Source organism: Enhydra lutris, unplaced genomic scaffold (genome assembly GCF_002288905.1).
Source record: "Enhydra lutris kenyoni isolate GAN:26980312 unplaced genomic scaffold, ASM228890v2 scaffoldscaffold9, whole genome shotgun sequence".
Taxonomy (NCBI): domain Eukaryota; kingdom Metazoa; phylum Chordata; class Mammalia; order Carnivora; family Mustelidae; genus Enhydra; species Enhydra lutris.
Genome location: NW_019154093.1, coordinates 7,651,921 through 7,669,393, shown reverse-complemented (window position 1 = coordinate 7,669,393; position 17,473 = coordinate 7,651,921). Strand labels below are relative to the sequence as shown.

Genomic DNA, 17,473 nt, shown 5'->3' with positions numbered 1-17,473 from the left:
GCTGATTGACAGTGACTCTGATTGACGGTGATGACCATATGGATCAGCCGAGGGGGACAAAAGTGGCCCCCATAGATGGACTTCAGAGCCCTGCTGAACGTCCTTTTCACTCTGCGTAAATGAGGGAGCCAAACCCGATCTCGTCATTCCAGATGTTGATGTTCTCTGAGGTGGTTTGTCATCCTGAGTCCTAAGCCTTGGCCCCGAGGCCCAGCCCGGATGGCAGTTTCCGGGGAGCCCCTCTGGAGCACTCCCTGGGTCAGAGTGACTCAGTTCTCCGAGCCCAGGTGCTGAGGGGACAGCGGAGCAGGTGGCAAGCAAGGGGGCATGGCCAGCGTCAGCGCCCGTGATGGCACCGTTCATGCAGCCACGGGGGAAGGCAGCGGGGCCCGGGGAGCAGAAAAGGATGTGGGTGTGATTCCTTTGCTCCCTGGGCCGGAGCGGGGGCAGCTGGTGCCCATGGGTACAGACACAACGTTTGTTCATTCTCTGCCCCCTGCTCCCAGAACGCATCGGATAACCATCACCAACTTCTGCCTCGGGAAGCATCTCGTGAGCGAGGGGGACCTGCTGAAGGACCAGAGGGGGAGCCCTGCCTACATCAGCCCAGATGTGCTCAGCGGTACGTGCGTGATGCCAGGCAACGGCCCCAAGGGCGACGCCCCTCCGGGCTTCACGGAGGCGCCTTCCTTCAGCAGAGCGTGTGCTGGGGTGGGGGGAGCCCTGGCCTAGGTGCTGGAGCTGTGGCAGTGGTCCGGACCAGGACTGTCCGTCTGTGTACAGAATATGGGGTCATGTGGAGAGGAAGATGGGGATCCTCAGCCCGGTGCTGGGCTAATGACTCAGATTATTTCTGTGAGTGTGAACGATGGGCACTTGAAGGACTTCCCTGAGGAAGTGACCTTTGAGCTGTGATTGCCAGGACAGATAAGGACTGGAGGGGAAGTGACTGGGCCAAGGCCGCACAGCCAGCTGTGGCTGCTGCTCAGACCGGGATCCTGCCTGGTTCAAGGTGAGGCCAGAGAGGTGGGCAGAGGCCAGACCAGCAAGGCCTGAGGGAAGCCCCAGGGAGAACGTCATCATTTGTTTCAAGTGCGAGAGGAAGCCCTGAGCAGGTCTTCACCGGCTCTGCCACCTTGACAAGGACACCTCTCCCCTCCTGCTGTTCCTTCATTAGCTCCTTCCTTCCCCCTTCCTTCCTTCGCCCGGTGCTCCCTCCCTCTCTCCCTCCCTCCGGCCTGAATTTACCAAGGGCCTACCATGTAGAAGGCCCTGTTCTAGACACTTCAGATACAGCCGTGAACAGGCACGCAGACATCCCCGCTTCCATGAACACTGAGCTGACTTTCTAGTGGGGCCAGAACACCCAGCACACAAGATAAAAAAGCCGGTTACACCCTGAGTACCCACTGATCCTATGGCTCAGTGCCGGGCCCTGTGTGGCATGCGTGACCACGTCATCTGCTCCAGACCACACAGCTACCCTGCGAGGTAAAGTTTCGAGGTCCCTCTGTCGTACGAACAGTAGATGGGAGAACTGAGGCTCGTCCCCGGCCAGCCTCCTGCCCAAGCCCATGTTCCCTGGGACTCTTTCTCTCCTTTCCCAGTGTCCTTTGCCAAATTGGGTCTTTCTGTCCTGATCCTTCAGGAACCGAGGGCTTCACGTCTGCTCCCACCTCTTCCACATGGAGGTTTCAGGGTGCCTCCGGGGCTACCATCCCCGGCACACACTCCTGCACCCCCGCGCACAGCGACAGACCGGCCTCTCCCCGGGCAGCATGTGCATGCGAGGAACAGGCTGCCGTAACTGGCTGGAGTGTGACCACACCTCGGAGGTCTCCCCTTTTGCGCCAGGGCCGGGCCTCTCCCTGGCCATGCTGCCACCTCCCAGGACCTTGAAGTTTGCGTTGGAGTCCCCGTGGCCTCTACTAGAGGGAGCCACGAGCCAGGGCTGCACCCCCCACTTCCCAGGGACTGGCCCAGCCCCGACAGCCTCCATGAGATTCCCCAAAGCATCCCTCTGTGTGACAGAGCCGGGACGTTGCACCAGGCTCCTGCCTTGGTGCAGGCCTGCGAGGTGGGACCCGTAGCTGTGCGTGCCCCCAGGTGGGCCCCACTCTGGCTCCTCCAGCTTCAGGCCGGCCTTAGAGGATGAAACAGGCAAACCCACTGCTTCCGAGAGAGTCCTAGATCCGGAGAGTAGAAATGCAAGTCTCATTCTGACCTTCATCCCCCTTCTCTGAGCCCCAGTTGCCCCCCAGGTTACAAGCGGGACGCACTGCCGCCCCCCACGGTGAAGAGGTTGGCGCAGGGTGATAATGACAGGTCCCGCCATGCAGGCTCTGAGGCGAGGTCTGCCACTTGGTTCACTCTGTGCTCCAAGCACAGCCTCGGGCATCTGGCCTGGAGCTGTGGAAAGGCAAACCTGACCTTGCCCGCATAGAGTTTATAGTCTGGTTAATAACTGTGTCACCCTGAAAAAGTTACTGACTTCTCTGGGCCCCAAGATTCACATCTGTAAAGCAGAGGTAATAGCAGTCCCTGCTTCCTGAGGTCCTGTGGGGTTAAAGAAGGCCTTGAACCTGCTGGCTGGATAGTAAACGTTAGCTGGGTTATCATTATGGAAAAGAAGCCTTGAAGTTCTGTCCCCTCAGAAGCCAAAGCTCAGGGAAAGGTCTCCTATCCGGGCTGAGCTCCTGGGGTGGCTTGTCTGCTGGAAGAGTCTCTCCAGCTCCCATCTGGGTCAGGGCAGAAGTCCTGGGGCTCAAGCTGAGGGAGCCCAGGCTGCCTTGGCCCCTGGTTCTGTCCTGGGCATCTCGGCAGGAACCACCCACAGCTGCTACCACTAAGAGTCGTGGCCCAGCAGACGCTGGTGATGACCCCACGTGGTGGAGCAGGGTCCGGAGCAACAGGGTCACCCTGGGGTCAGCTGCACAAAGTCACCCACACTGCTCTTTGGCACTGGGGGTTGGAAAAGGGCCAGGGTGACTCAGCCTTGGAGAAAGCTTAGCAGAGGCTCATCTCCACAAAATCGCCTACTGCACCAGCCAGGGCAAAAAGCAGCTCACTCCCCAAGCAGCCGTATGAGGTCAGCGTCCCGGCCACATTTCACAGACGAAGTAATAGGCTAGGTCATGGAGGCCCATGGTACCTTCTGGAGGCACAGGCCAAGGTCTGTAAGGATACTTCCATGCACCTGGTTATGCTGCTTGACCTTCAGTGGGCCTGGAGAGCCCCCCAGAACCAGGATCCCTTACCCCAAAGGCGTCTGTTGCCATCCACGTGGCTTCAGGACCCATAGGAAGGATCCCAGTTGTCCAGGCGCTGCCTGGTGCCCAGCAGATTCTCTCCCACGCGCATGGGGCGCTGAGTCCCATTCTGGGATCTGGGCTGCTGCTGAGCCTGCTGTCCCACGGACAGGGCAGGCGGGAGATTTCGAAAGGCTTGACGTGCTGTCCTGTGTTTTCGGGAACAGGCCAGGCCGTGGCCGGCGCGCCAGAGGAGCTCTAGCACGGATGGTGGGTGACGGCCTGCCCTGAGAGTGGGAGGAGCGGGGCTTCCCCTTCAACCATGTGGTGTGGGACAAGTGACATCCCTGTGCCTCATTTTGGAAAAAGAGAAGATAGCTAATTCCCGGAGTTTGGTGGAGACGTAATGAAATGAAAGCATCTCTTCCAGGGCTGTCACAGTGTAGTGCTTGGTACTCGCTTAAATGCTCACTCCCTTCTGTTCTGCAGGGAGGGAAACAGCACGGAGAGTTCACAATCACAGATATTCACTCCTCTAGCAAATACTGGAGTCTGTGCTGGGCACCTGGGCTTGGCCGTGCGCCAAGCAGGGAGGTGCCTGCATTAGAACTTACCTCCTTGTGGGGGAGATAGGAAGTAAACAGGGTAGGGGATCCTCGCAGACGGGGCAAGGTGCTAGGGATTGGGGCAGAAGTGCCCAACGGGCCTAGAGCCGGTTAGCTCATTGTTCCACGCATGCGTTCCTGGCCACCTGCTCCATGAGCCGCTTGCTGGGGCTGTAGACCCAGGCCCAGCCCCCATGAATTTGCAGTCTGGCAGAGCAGGGCTGGTAATCAGGGGGGTGGCCTGCACGAGGCCAAGTATAGTCCCTTCACCTCGGTGTCACTCCGAGGTGGGGCGTCCTCCTGAAAGTGTGGGGGGTGGGGGGTGAGCCCTGTGGGTAGGGTCAGGCACATGGCTGGGAAGCCAAGGGAAGCCCAGGGCCTAGCCCTTCCCCGGGCCTGGGCTGAGTGTGCATGTGTCTGTGTGCCCCGCAGGCCGGCCGTACCGGGGCAAGCCGAGCGACATGTGGGCCCTGGGCGTGGTGCTCTTCACCATGCTGTACGGCCAGTTCCCCTTCTACGACAGCATCCCCCAGGAGCTCTTCCGCAAGATCAAGGCCGCGGAGTACACCATCCCTGAGTGAGTGGCACTCCCTGGGGTGGGGCGGTGGGTTGGAGCGAGCCCGCCCAGCCTGCGCCACCTGAGCCCTCACCTTGTCCCGCATCAGGGATGGGCGCGTGTCCGAGAACACCGTGTGTCTCATCCGGAAACTGCTGGTCCTCGACCCCCAGCAGCGCCTCGCTGCCACGGACGTCCTGGAGGCCCTCAGTGCCATCATCGCATCGTGGTAAGTGGGCAGGAGCCCGGCTGAGGCCCTGCCCCTCCCACCCAGACAAGCAGCCTGAGGGCGGGCCTGTTTCTTTGCCAGCCAGAGTCCGATTTCCAGATTGTCCCACGGGCGAGATGGGCAGGGCGCTCCCAGAGCTCGGGGTAGAGCATCCCGAGTGCTGGTTGATGCCGACTCTGGGATTGACATTAATTACCTCACTGATTTTCCGCCACAGCCTGTGAGGTAAAAATGTTCCCATGATCAGATAAGAAAGCCAAGGCTTGGGAGACAGAGTCATTCATGTCAAGAGAGGGTTGAGCTGGGACCCAGCCCCATCTGTTGAGTCCAGCCAAGCTGTGGGGCTCCCGTGGGCCAGACCTGGGGAGGCAGCCCAACTCGTCTGCCTTCCCGCAGGCAGTCCCTGTCCTCGCTGAGCGGGCCTTTGCAAGTGGTTCCTGACATCGACGACCAGATGAGCAACGCAGACAGCTCCCAGGAGGTGAGTTGAGGTGGTCAGACCCGTCGTCACCCGGTCCCAAGGGACCAGTGTCCAGGGACGGCAGGCAGGACGGGGGACAGAGATAACAGCTCCCAGCAGGCTGCAGGGCCCCCTAGGTAGGAGCTGCCTGGGGAGTGCCTTGCCTCCTGGGCTGTGGGGCTGTGGAAGCAGGGGCCCGGACTGGCCCTCTCTCAGCTTCCTCTTTCTGCCCAAGCCCTGGCCCTGCCCTGGCCTGGCCCTTTACACAGCCATACTGCTCTACCTCTGACTCACTGGGTCTCTCTCAGCCTCTCTGCTCTTCCTTTTCCAGATGATTCATTTTCTCCCAGTTTTCTCTCATTTCCTGCTCGCTGCACTGGAGAAAGTGCTGGGCCTGGGGTGGGGGCTGACTTGGGCCCCAGGCCGCAGCTGGCAGGTGATCTTAGGGTGCCCCCTGGAGGGCAAGGCTAGGTGAACAGAGCAGAGCCCTGGGTCGGATGCCAGGAGGACCTTCCCTCCCTGGCCCTGCCCCTCATCCCCTGGCCCCAGAGTTCCACAGCCAGTACTGGGCAGGTGGGAGCAGGAGGAGGCACCTTGGGACCTCGGCAGAGCCTCCGCGCCTTTGAGACCTCCCTTTCCTAGGTGCCACCCATTGTGCATCTGTTCCTCTGCACCACAGGCCTGGGTGGCCGTGTTCTCCTCTGTTCACAAAAGGAGACTGAGGTTCAGAGAGGTATGGCGATTTTCCTGGTCACACAGCTCAGACCCTAAATCGGAGTGCAGAGCCCTGATCCGCCCTGTGATGGTGAGCGCGGGGACCTGCCACTCCAGGGCGCTGCTCTCTGCCTGGGCTGCACCACCCCCAGGGCAGCTCTGAGGGGAGATGACTGCCCCTCTTCACAGTTCAGGAAGCCAAGGCTTCCAAGGTCATGCAACCTCCCCCAAGGTCAGTGGGTTAGGAAAGGAGCGTTCAGTGGGATCCACTCAGATCCCAGGCCTGTGCTTCAGCTAGAGCGACCCCAGGCCAGGCAGCAGGCAAGGTCCAGGCTGGCAGGAGGGCTGCCCCACACCCAGGGCAGCCCCTGGAGCCAGGTCACCTGACACAGGTTCCCTGCTCTCTTCTCCAACCCCACCCCCTCTCTCGCTCTCTCTCCCCATCTCCTCCCACCCCCGCCCCCTGCATCTGTCTCTCCCAAGGCGAAGGTGACAGAGGAGTGCTCCCAGTACGAGTTTGAGAACTACATGCGGCAGCAGCTGCTGCTGGCCGAGGAGAAGAGCTCCATACATGAGGCCCGGAGCTGGGGGCCCAAGCGGCAGTTCGGCAGCGTGCCCCCCGTGCGGCGGCTGGGCCACGACGCGCAGCCCATGAACCCCCTGGACGCGGCCATCCTGGCACAGCGCTACCTGCGCAAGTAGCCCCCTGGCCAGGGCGCCGCCCCCCCCCCTCTTCCCGGCCCCCAGCCCGCGGCCCGGACTCTCCCCTGACCGGCTGCGACGGGGATGGGGCAGGGACAGCGCAGGTCACACATGGGCTCAGCAGACGTACCACAAAGCTACCTTGGGAATGATCGCTTGATTGTTTGGTTTTTTTAATCTGAGAAGCCTAGATAACTAATCTGCTTTTAATCATGACGTTTTAATCTACCTCTGGCTCTTCAACCATGCTGTCTCCGGACTGAGTGAGAGGGAGGAGGAGGGAGCCCGGCCAACTGGCCCAGGGCAGCTGCCCCCCACCCCCCAAGGACAGATAAGCTGAACTCCAGCTCGGCTGCTGGCTCCCAGAATGAACACCCACCCCCGCCACGGCCCTCCCCGGCCCCCTCCCAGTCTGTGTCCGTCCTTCCCCTTCTGACCCCAGGCCCCTCAGTCCAAGCTTTGGAAAACTTCACCTCATCTTAAGCAGAATTCAGATATATTTATTTTTGTACTGAAACCAACTTCTCTCCCATCTCTAGGTGGCTCGGCCAGTGGCCGCTCCCCACCCCCGCCCCCGCCGACCTGGCTGGACGGCAGGGAGTCCACTGCCCACAGATGGGCCCCCTCCTGGCCCCCAGGCTCAGAAGCCCCTTCTTGCCGGCCCCTCCACCTCCAGCCCACCAGTCCCTCCTGTTTCTGGTGATGGGGAGGCCTCTCTAGACTTGGTTCTCCTTCTCCCACTCTGTAGCTTCTCTGAGGTGCTGTGTACCCTCGCATTAAGCCTGGTTTCTTTCCGCACCCCACACCGTGGTACCAAGGTGACACTGACACAGATGCAGAAGGGGTGCCTGGTGGTCGGGTGAGGAGGGTTCGCTGGGCCAACCGTGCGCAGGTGGGCCCTGCTCACATGCCCTGTTGCTCCCCACACCCCTCTGTGTTCACAGAGTGGTGGGGGAATCTCCCCTCCTGTTTTTGCCTCATACTGGACGTGGGTCTCTCCAGCAGACCCTGGCCAGAGCCCTTCATCGGGGCTGTGGGGCTTGTGGGGAGAGCTGTAGGAACTGGGGGGGCCTGTCTGTCTTGAGAACAGCCCTGCTGCCCTTTTTGAGCCGAGATTTTGAAGTGGATGCCCGTCTTGCCAGAAACACTGTTCTCACCAGAATGCCCTTCCCTCCCACTCTCTCTCACTGGACTTGGCCTTGCCCAGTGCCAAGCAAAGACCCTTCCTCTGGCCTATCCCCCCTGGCCCCCCTGGAAAGGCTGAGTGTTCCCCTCCAGGCAGCCCTGGGCCCTCAGGCCCTTCCTGTTTTTACTCCCCAGTGGGGAGGTGACCGAGGCCTGTGTGACCTTGTTTCCCAGAGTGTGAGCTGCCCCCTCCCCAAAAGCTGACTCACTGTGAGTGACTTGGGCAAGTTCCCAAACCTCCTTGTGCCTCAGTTTCCCCATCTGGAAAAAATGGGGCCACCTCTTGCCAGCAGTAGCAGGGCCGCCCATGCCCCCTCCTCCCCATGCCCCCATCCCAGCACTTGGGCGCCTCATGCCTCTGCCTCAGTGGGTCTGTGGGAGCCCGCCTGAGCACAGCACTTAGTCCCCTTGAGCACCAGACTCTGTCTCTATTGGTGGCCAGCCACCGAGAGCCAGGGTGCCGTGCTGTGGAGGCGGGGGATGTCCTCTTTTCTATATTTATTTCAAAAAGAAGTCTCCCAAGGGAGTAGAAATGCAGTCTGGCCTAGGGCTCCCAGCCCCTGTGACTGTCCTCCCGTGAGGGTCTCGGCTGCGCACCTGTCCAGCAGCCTGCCAGGACCCTCTGGGCTTGCCTGCCACAGGTCGGCTTTCTCCTCCTTTTCAAAGCAATACCCTCGGGGGTCTGCAGAGCCTTATCAGACAGGCTGGGCCCTCCAAGGTCAGCCCCTGAGTCTGATTACGTTTGTGGCAAAGCAAATGAGAGGAGGTTGGGCCTGCCTCACTGGGTGTCACACACTGAGAGGTCCTGTTGTAAAGAAACAAAACTGAAAAAGTCACAAAAAAGTTTGTATAAAGACATATTTTTGTACTACATGGGGACTCTTCCTGCATGTCAGCAATAAAACTTCCTGACCTGGAGCCAGTGTGGCCTGCTGTTCTGTGTGTCTCCGTGTCTCCGGCTCTCCTGCCCCTGCCAACCAGGGCAGGTTTCCCGCAGCTCTCGGCTCTGCCCCCTCTGACAGTCCCCCACCCCACAGCCCAACCCCACCCCACTGCCTTGGTGGGGGTAGGGGGCAGACAGAGCTACCCGGCATTTTCCTGAAGACCCATTAGTGCACCCCGCATCCCGGAGTGCCCCAGGGGCAGGCAGGAGGGGTCCGAGAGCGGCTGCAGCTGGCCAGCCGAGTATCAGTCTTCTCTCCCTGCCAAACCCCCGTCTGGGGGTCATGGATCCTGGCCGGACAGAGACTGCCCCTGTGTCCCCACGTCCATTCAGGGCAGCTAGGGTAAGAAGGGCCAGGCAGGCCTTTTCCTGCACTGGTCACCACCCTCACTCCCCTCCATAGGAAGCCAAAGGGCTTCCTTCCTTCCTTTCTTCTTTCCTTCCTTCCTTTGTCTAAATTTAGACATTTCGGCTGGAGCACTGGAGCAGTGAAGATGAAGGTAGGCCGGCCCCTCCCTCAGCACCCCACGGTACCCTGACAGACCCACTCACGGGAGTGGGAGCCCACACACAGCCCCAGGTCACAGAAGGAGCAGAGAGCTCCATGCACAGGAGCCTCTTCGCAGGCAAGTGTGCACACGGCAAGAGTGAGGCGGCCCTGGGGCTCTGCGGCTTTCAGCACCGCCCTGGCCCCTCGCCCTGACCTTCACACCACCCCGACCCAGTGGCCAAGCGGCCCCCACCTCCCTGGTCACTCCTATGTCTACACACGCTTTGACCCATCTGTCATCTGCGGAGCTGTCCTGGGTGCCCTCGCTCCCAGCGCTCTGGCTCTACCCGCTGCTGTGCCTGAGACTCATCGCCACGCCTGCCTCCTCCCGGTCCCCCCACCCGATTGGCCTCCCTTCTGTGCCCAGGTGACTCCCGGGCACATGCATGGGTCAGCCTTACCGGTCACCCACACGAAAGCAGCCATCCGAGGGCAGGGGCCCAGCCGGGTCTGCTCACGTGTCTACGCCTAGGTCGGTCTGTGCACGCGGCACACACCAGAACGCTTAGTCTCTTGACCTCAACGGGTCAGATCGCTCTTCAGTTTTTATCCTGAGCCCCGGAAGCTACGGAAGGGGAAAGTAGAAAGGTGGGGGTGGGGGGTTTGGGGATCAACAGCCTCCCGTGCTCCTGAGAAGTCGAACAGGAACTGAGAAGTTTCTACCCGTTTTAGCTGCCTCCGGGCCTCCAGTGGCCTCAGGGAGAGCCATTTCAGAGAAGCCGCACTGGAGCTGCCCAGCTCTCTGAAGTGGGGAAGGGAGGAAATGGAGTCTCGGCCCAGTCACTCAGGCTTCAGAGCCAAGCTTGTCCTGACTTCTTGCCCACCCCTGGCTCCCTCCCGCCCCATGTCCAAACCACTGCTGCTCCTGTCCCCGGCCAGGCAGCATCTGACCATTCGCACAGCTCCCTGCGACCACCCTGAGTGCTCCACTCTTGCTTTCTGGCCTCCCTACTCCCACCTTCCCCTACAAACGCCCAGGGGCCACGTGGCAGCCAGAATGAGCCTGTTAATGAGCCTGTTACAAGCTGGGTTTTGTCCCTCTCCTGCTTACACACCTCTGATGGCTTCTGTCCCATGCGGGATAACATCCAGAGGTCGGTCTGTGGCTTGGAAAGGTCCACAAACCAGGCTCTGCACCTGGCCTCCTCTCTAGCTTGTGGGCCCCTCACCCCTCCTCACTCCCTGTGCCAGGCACACTGGGCTCTTTGCTGATCCTAAGGGAGCCAAGCAGGCTTCCACCTCAAGGCCATTGCCTGAGCTATTATTTCTGGAAGGCTCTTCCCCTAGATATTTGCATGGGTGCCTCCCTGACTTCCCTCTGCTCAAAATGTCACCTCAGAGAGGCTGTCCGTGAACACCTGGAGTTCTCTAACCCCTTAAGGTTTCCACTTTATGTTTCTTCATTGTGCTTACCACAGCCTCGTAGGATACCATATGTCTGATTATTGATTCTATCTGCCTTCCCTACTCAGATGAGGGCAGGCTTCTTTTTTGCATGTCCATGTGGGAGGGTTCGTCAGAATGATGAGGGTGCCGCTGGCAGAGGGTGGGAGCCAGAGACAGTCCCACAAGGAAGGCAGATTCTACATCCTGCACGATGTGAGTGAAAACATGTTTACAGTGACCAGAGCCAAGAATCTATCTCCCTTTTATACATAAACACAAAGGACTGGTGGACATATAATGTACATGGAACCTTCGGGAAATGCAACGACCGTGTGAAGTGGAGGGAATCTGTACTCCGTGTCGTTCAGAACTTTACCAAGAGCTCCTCGCCATTTCCAAAACGGTCATGACCGCAATGTCCCAACACCAGTCTGCACTCGGAGCTGTCATGTTCCAAGCGAGTGACCACTTCAACCATATCTATTACCTTTTCTTTCTTTATATTTTTAATCAGACATGGAGGTGGGCATATTAGCATTAATTTCACTTCAGGAGCATTAAAGGATCCATACAGAGTATCATGAAAAGGCAGCTTTGGGTCTGACTGGGTGGGGAACCGTGACCTAGAACCGCCCAGTGGAAGACTGGTTGGGAGCAGAGGCTCTAAAGTCAAATCTAGGCCCCGCCCCTTAAAGCCACGTGACCACACAGACCGGCTTCACCTGAACCTTGCTGCACTCCGAGTTAGATGAAGTCCCAGTCCCGTTACAAACTGCACAGGGTCACTGGGAGGATCTGAAGGTGAAGCGCACGTAGCACGTAGCCAACCAAGTACCAGGTGCCAGGAGGGCACTCAATATCCATTTATTGTTCGTTCTATAAATTTCACTGTGGCTTCTTCCCAGCAGCTGTCCCCGGGCCTGAGGAGTATTCAGAGGACTGGGCAGGTCCAAGGAGGCCATGAATGGGTTGCCTTCTTCCCTCCATCTAAGACCTAGTCAGCCCCTGAACCCCTCAGTGGGGAGGCCCTAGTGTCAGGAACAGACCCCCAGCTTGACCACAGAGGAAGGGAGCAGAGTAGGGTTTTGCATTGGGCCCTGAATATGCCAGTCCCTCTGAGAGCCCTCCTAGAGGCCCTGGATCCCTCAGCCCCCTGAACTCCCATCAAAGACCTGTCTTAACTTGTTTCATTAAAAAAGACCTGTCTTGGGGCACCTGGGTGGCTCAATGGGTTAAGCATCTGCCTTCGGCTCAGGTCGTGATCCCAGGGTCCTAGGATTAAGCCCTGCATTGGGCTCCCAGCTCCGCGGAGAGCCTCCTTCTCCCTCTCCCTCTGCTGCTTCCCCTGCTTGTGTTCTCTCTCTCTCTCTGTCAAATAAATATATTTTTACAAATTTAAAAAATAAAAAAGATCTGTCTTTCCTGAGTTTCATCCTAGGATCACTCTCTGTGCCTCCCAAGGTGACAAATCTCTAGTCTCACAGGCTGACAGGAGAGCAGAGAGGCAGCCAGCCAGTGGGCAGGTGGACGGGCAGCAGGTCAGTCATAGGCTGGCAGACAGGGAGGAAATCAGCAGGTAGAGAGATGGGATGCAAGCCAGGCCAGCGAGTGACAGATATGCAGAGATGCCAGCCAGTACAACCGGAAAGCAGGTGGCTGGGAACCCCTACAGACTGGCTGGCGCGCAGGGAGGGCAGGGCGGGCAGAGCGAGGCAGGCAGAAAAGCAGGCAAGTGGTCAGGAGGGCATGAGTGCTGTGGGAACAGCCCACCTGGGCCAAAGGCACATTCCCTGGGGCCTCCAGGAGTAGCCCTCAGCTTCTTCAGAACCCTCCAGGGCAAGGCTGCTATTCCTTCCACACAGCCTAGCTTGGCCCCATGCATCTCCCTAGAGGAAGGCAACACTCTGGGTACCCTGTACACCCCAGTCCCTGAAGGGACCAGGAAGCATCTCAACCCCCACTCTGCTCAGCATGGCCACCAGCTTCACCAGGGCTGAGTCACACACCAAGGCACAGACACCTGTGTCAGCAGCTCAGCCATACCCAGAGGTCCACATAGCACCGCAATAGCTAAACACGAACGGATCCAAAACCTGGTATGCTCTCATGAATGCAGAGAGGCGTGCACGTGGCCCCTGGGGAAGACGCAGGTGGGCGCCCTAGGGACTCAGACCAACATCCTCAAGACACAAGGTCGGTCCGAGGACAGCTGCAGCACACACCAACATTCCCATGGATGGAAGGCCTCCAGTGAACCCAAGCGCCCTTGGAAACCCACTGATACCACGGCCAGTGGTTAGATTCTGGCCGCACGTCCACCTGTCTGCTCAGTGTGATGCCCAGCCGGCTCTTCCTCCCACCTCAGGGTGTCTCCCCACACCTTCTCCACCCTGACCCCGCCCCCGCGATCTCCTGACTCCTCCCCCACGAGAACCCTCAAGGTTGCGCAAGCTGAGCTCGGACTTCAGCGGCTTCTCCTCCCTCCCTGCCCCACAGATGATCTCACCCACTCCCAGGGAGTTCCATCCATCTTCTGTGCCGAGGGCTCCCAAACTCATGTCCAGCCCAGACTCCTCCCAAGGTCCCCTGCCTGACACCTCCCCCGGGTATCTAACGCACATCTCAAATCATCTCAAAGGCAACTCTGACCACCCCCCAAAACCTGCACCCCACATATGCTTCCCTCAGGTGCTCTGGCCCAGCGTCAAGCAGTGGTCCTACGTCCTCTTTCCCTCACAGCCTCAGGCAAGGCGGGAATTGTTGACACCGCCTCGAAAGGTGACCCCGCCTCACCCAGACAGCGGCACTTCCTGGACCCAGCCCTGGGCGCCGCCTGCCCGCACAGCTGAGGCCGTCGCCGCTCTCCCGGCTCCCATGCCCGCCCCGCGGCTGCCCGTGCTGCCCCGGGTCCCCACCGGGGTCTCTCCACAGTCCGTCAGGAACCGTGACGCTACCCCCAACCCCCCAGACTCTCAGGTTCCCCGCCACATGGACAGTAACGTCCGAGGTCCCCCGCGGGGGGCCCCCACGCCCCCTCAGCTGCACCCGGGAGAGAGGCGCCCCAAGGCCCTCTGGCTTCGAGGCCTGGTGACTCCTGCCACAACTCTCGCCGAGCCCCGCGCGGCAGGATTCTGGTGTCCCCTCCCACGCGCCCGGAAGAGCGGCCTGCAGGTGCGCTCCATCGCCCCGAGCCTCAGCAGCACCGAGGCTACCTTCTTCATGGAATGGTTGTCTCTCGGCCGGGAGCCAGCTCTACGAGGGAAGGGGTTTGTGTCTGTCCTGTTTCCTGCCGGAACCCCCATTCCCAGAGGTCCTCCCCATTCCCGGGACGGAGCATTTGCTGACCAGCAGCTGCAGGGGTTTGCATGCAGCGGTACCCCCCCCCCAAAATGCGCAAGCAGATAAACAGGAAAGACACACACAAATATACAAATAAAGGCAGAAATGCCTGCACACATGCTCACAAAACAGACTCAACAGTCACAAAGACACCCAGGAGTCCTTTCCCATCTCCGTGGGAGCCGGTCTGTCCTTTCTCCATCTAGATCTGCCCCCTGCTTGAACCCAGTCTCAGGACTGGGGATGGGGTCTCCAGCCTGGACAGACAGGGGGGTCACCGGCCCACAGGCCTCAGGCCGCGCCTTCAGCTATGTCTGCAATTTCCTCTCCCCCTTCCTTCCCTCCTCCTCTCTGAGGCTCCCGCCAAGAAGGCCTCCCCCTCACCCAAGCCCCAGCACAGGAAGGGGAGCCCAGAAGGGGGGGTGCTGAGAGTCTGAGCAGGAAGAAGACCCAGGCCGCACACATGGATCACACAACACATGGAGCGCACAAGCGGAGCCCAGGTGGAAACGCCGGCAAGCGCAGGCGCAGGTTGAGCCAGGACAAAATGCATCTCCCGGGCAGGCTCTGGTGCAGAAGAGCACAGAGCCAGCAGAACCTCCAGGCGGGTTGGGCAAGGCTGACCTGCTCCCGGCTCCAAGCTCCAGCCCAACATTCATTAACCCCGTGTGACAGAAGTTCTGCCAGCTGGACGTGCTCTCCCAGCCGGAGCCCCCTCTGTTGTAAACTCACGATCTGGGGGAGGACTGCAGAAGAGGGGCAGTCTTCCTGGGTGAGAGGGCCTTCTGGGAGGAAGAGCAAGGTGTAGAGAAGAGGTTAAGAGCCCCGGGCTCTAGGGGCCAAGAGCACTGGGTTCAAATACTGACCCTTTAGTCAAGTTATTCAATCTCCGTGACTCGGTTTACTTATCTGCCAAGTGGCGACAATGGTACTCACTTTATAGGATTGTTAGAATTAAATGAAAGAATATTACAAAGGGCACATACATACACACACAGAGAGAGACATAGGCAAAACTTCATTATTTTTGTTATTAGTAGCTTGGGGGCGGGACCCTGCCACCAGCCTCCCCAGCGGTTTCCTGTGGGAGAGCAGACGGCCCCGCCGGCCTCGCTCCCCCTCCTCCCAGTCGCTCGCTCCTCTCCCCTTCCTCTCCCGGCCCTTTTCCTCCCCGCCTCCCCCGCCCCGCCCCGCCCCGCCCCTCCTCTTTCCTCGGAGGAAACTTTCGGCCGGCTGGTCCATCGGCCCGTGTCCGGCCCGCGCTGCCGCGACCTGGGAGCCGAGCCGGGCAGGCGGGGAAGCTGGGACCGGACGGGGCGGGAGCGGCCGGGTCTTGGGTGTATGCGGCCGCCGGACGCGCCGGGGCCGGCAGCGGGGAAGCGGGGCGCTGACGGTGAGTGAGCCCCGGCCTTTGGGCCGGTGGGTCCCGGCGGGGCGGGCTGGAGGGGAGAGGGAGGCGGCTTCGCCGCTGGAGCCCGCCCTGGGAGTGGAAAAGGCACTCGCGTCTCGCTCCTCCATCCCACTACCGGGACGGCGAAACCGGGCGTCATTTGGGGACCCCACAAGGGGGCGGAGCCTCCTGCGGCCCACTTCCCTGACCCCTCAAGTTGGAGGGGCGTCTGCGTCCAAGGAAAGGATCTCCCAGGCAGGGCCCAGGTCTGTAACAAAGTTAGAGAGCTGCTGTCTCCGGTTTGGACCCCGGGGCTGCCCTTCCAGCGAGGGGAGCTACCCGGAGGAGGCGGGGTCAGGATCAGCTCCCGGCTGGGGATTGGGATCTGACCTTGCTGACCCCGCAGGCTGACGGGGGGCTTGCCATCCGCCCCCAGAGCAGCATGGATGCCCCACGGAGGGACATGGAGTTGCTGAGCAACAGCCTGGCGGCCTACGCGCACATCCGCGGTGAGGGCGGGCCCCGGGGGGCATGGGCCCCTCCCTGCCCCTCTGAGGCCCCACTCCCCTTCCCTCTCCACCTCCCAGCCCCATCCTCCCCGTCCCTCGCTGACCGATGGCGGCTACCTAATGTCTTTCAAATAAGGAGGACTGTCCTTGCCCCCCAAACTTCGAAACTGGAGTTCTTCCGCAGTGGAATAACTCCCACCCGCCAGGGAGGCAGGGCTCCTCCATGACTTCTGCCCTCTGACCCCCAGCTAACCCCGAGAGCTTTGGCCTCTACTTCGTGCTGGGAGTCTGCTTTGGCCTGCTGCTAACGCTGTGCCTACTAGTCATCAGTATCTCCTGCGCTCCCCGCCCGCGGCCCCGGGTCCCTGCTCCGCGCCAGGACCCCCGCAGCAGCACCCTCGAACCCGAGGACGACGAGGACGAGGAGGAGGACACGATGACGCGGCTGGGCCCCGACGACACGCTGCAGGGCCCAGAGCTGACGGCTGAGCCAGACGGGCCGCTGAGCGTAAACGTCTTCACGTCCGCAGAGGAGCTGGAGCGGGCGCAGCGCTTGGAGGAGCGGGAACGGATCCTAAGGGAGATTTGGCGCACTGGGCAGCCGGACCTGCTGGGCACTGGCACGCTGGGGCCCAGCCCCACGGCCACAGGCACCCTGGGTCGCATGCACTATTACTGACCGGCCCTTTCCCGCTGCAAGGGGCTCTGCGTACTGGACATGCACAGGAACTCACAGCTGCCCCAGGACATTGGGACTGCCCCTGCCCACGGTGCTATGGAGGCCCCGCCCCCACGGCTCCCCAGTGCCATTGGACCTGGATCCCCACCTTCTGAGATGCCCAGTCCTGCCAGAAAGCCCGCGGGGGAGGAGGACAGGGCACAGGGTCCCCAGCCCTTCTCCTGCGATCGGTTAAGAGATAAGTGACCAATGAAAACTGCATTCTTAGTGACTCAGTCTCCCTTTCTTACTTCTGTCCCCAACGTCCTCCAGGCTCCTGCCATGCAGGGGGACCCAGATTGAGACACTACTCGACTCTTTTAACCAGGCTGACCACCTCCATCAACCCACCCAACACCTGAGCATACATGCTTGCATTCAGTTCACAGACTGAAAAAAAAAAAACACTCCCTCCACCACCTCACAGCCTCACGCACAGAACAAGTTATCACTCGCATTCCTTCCTCACAAATGCATTCCTTCCCAGGCGAAGGCCTGGGCGCACTTTGCCCCTGGGATCCTGCATCACTACACAAACACACACACACACACAGAGGCCCCGGGACCCTGCCCTTGATGCTGAGGCACTATTAGTCCGTGTTAACCGTGTGTGCTTGAGCGGGGCTCCGAGCAGAGAAGCGTTCCAGCGAGTTCTTCCGAGCGAACTATGGGGCCAACTGGGAGGGGTCCCGGCTCCAGAGCAGGCCCGCCCTCCTCCTCTGGCGCACAGCTGGATTCCGGAATCCGGGCCCGCGGGCAGAGCCCGACCCCGCCTGGGCCCCTCCTGCGGGCCATTTCTCCAGCACCCGGCAGACGTCCGAAGGAGACACCCCCCACCCGCCCCCGCCATCCGGTGGATAAAAATAGCCGCGCGGAGGCCTTGGGATCGGTAATGGGAGCCACATGTTGGCCAGATGTGCCCGGGAGAGACCGTCCGGA

The 17,473-nt window shown here is 60.5% G+C and overlaps 2 protein-coding genes across 5 annotated transcripts in view; both read left to right on the top strand.

Moving 5' to 3' along the window:
- The window catches only part of LOC111143094 (serine/threonine kinase 40), a 39,441-nt gene extending 30,830 nt beyond the window's left edge, over positions 1-8,611 (top strand). For all 3 annotated transcript variants that reach the window (XM_022496565.1, XM_022496566.1, XM_022496564.1), the window contains exons 7-11: positions 507-622; positions 4,286-4,430; positions 4,519-4,638; positions 5,035-5,119; positions 6,296-8,611. In XM_022496565.1, the coding sequence (XP_022352273.1) occupies positions 507-622; positions 4,286-4,430; positions 4,519-4,638; positions 5,035-5,119; positions 6,296-6,514 (685 nt within the window). In that variant the 3' untranslated portion in view covers positions 6,515-8,611. The remainder of the gene's footprint in view (positions 1-506; positions 623-4,285; positions 4,431-4,518; positions 4,639-5,034; positions 5,120-6,295) is intronic.
- Positions 8,612-15,140: 6,529 nt separating this feature from the next.
- LOC111143344 (eva-1 homolog B) lies at positions 15,141-17,246 on the top strand. 2 transcript variants are annotated; one of them, XM_022497022.1, is made up of 3 exons: positions 15,141-15,310; positions 15,714-15,816; positions 16,065-17,246. In XM_022497022.1, exons 2-3 carry the CDS (start codon positions 15,750-15,752, stop codon positions 16,493-16,495), a joined length of 498 nt encoding a protein of 165 aa, XP_022352730.1. In that variant the 5' UTR covers positions 15,141-15,310; positions 15,714-15,749; the 3' UTR covers positions 16,496-17,246. The 2 variants fall into 2 exon arrangements, with proteins under 2 accessions (XP_022352730.1, XP_022352731.1); XM_022497023.1 differs by having other exon boundaries at positions 15,297-15,310; positions 15,744-15,816.
- Positions 17,247-17,473: the final 227 nt, after the last annotated feature.

Bases quoted from the DNA above. Each gene is read 5' to 3' on its own strand.
- LOC111143344 (XM_022497022.1), top strand. From the start codon at position 15,750: ATGGATGCCCCACGGAGGGACATGGAGTTGCTGAGCAACAGCCTGGCG. The intron at 15,817-16,064 runs GTGAGGGCGGGC...TCTGACCCCCAG, and splicing joins GGCCTACGCGCACATCCGCG to CTAACCCCGAGAGCTTTGGC.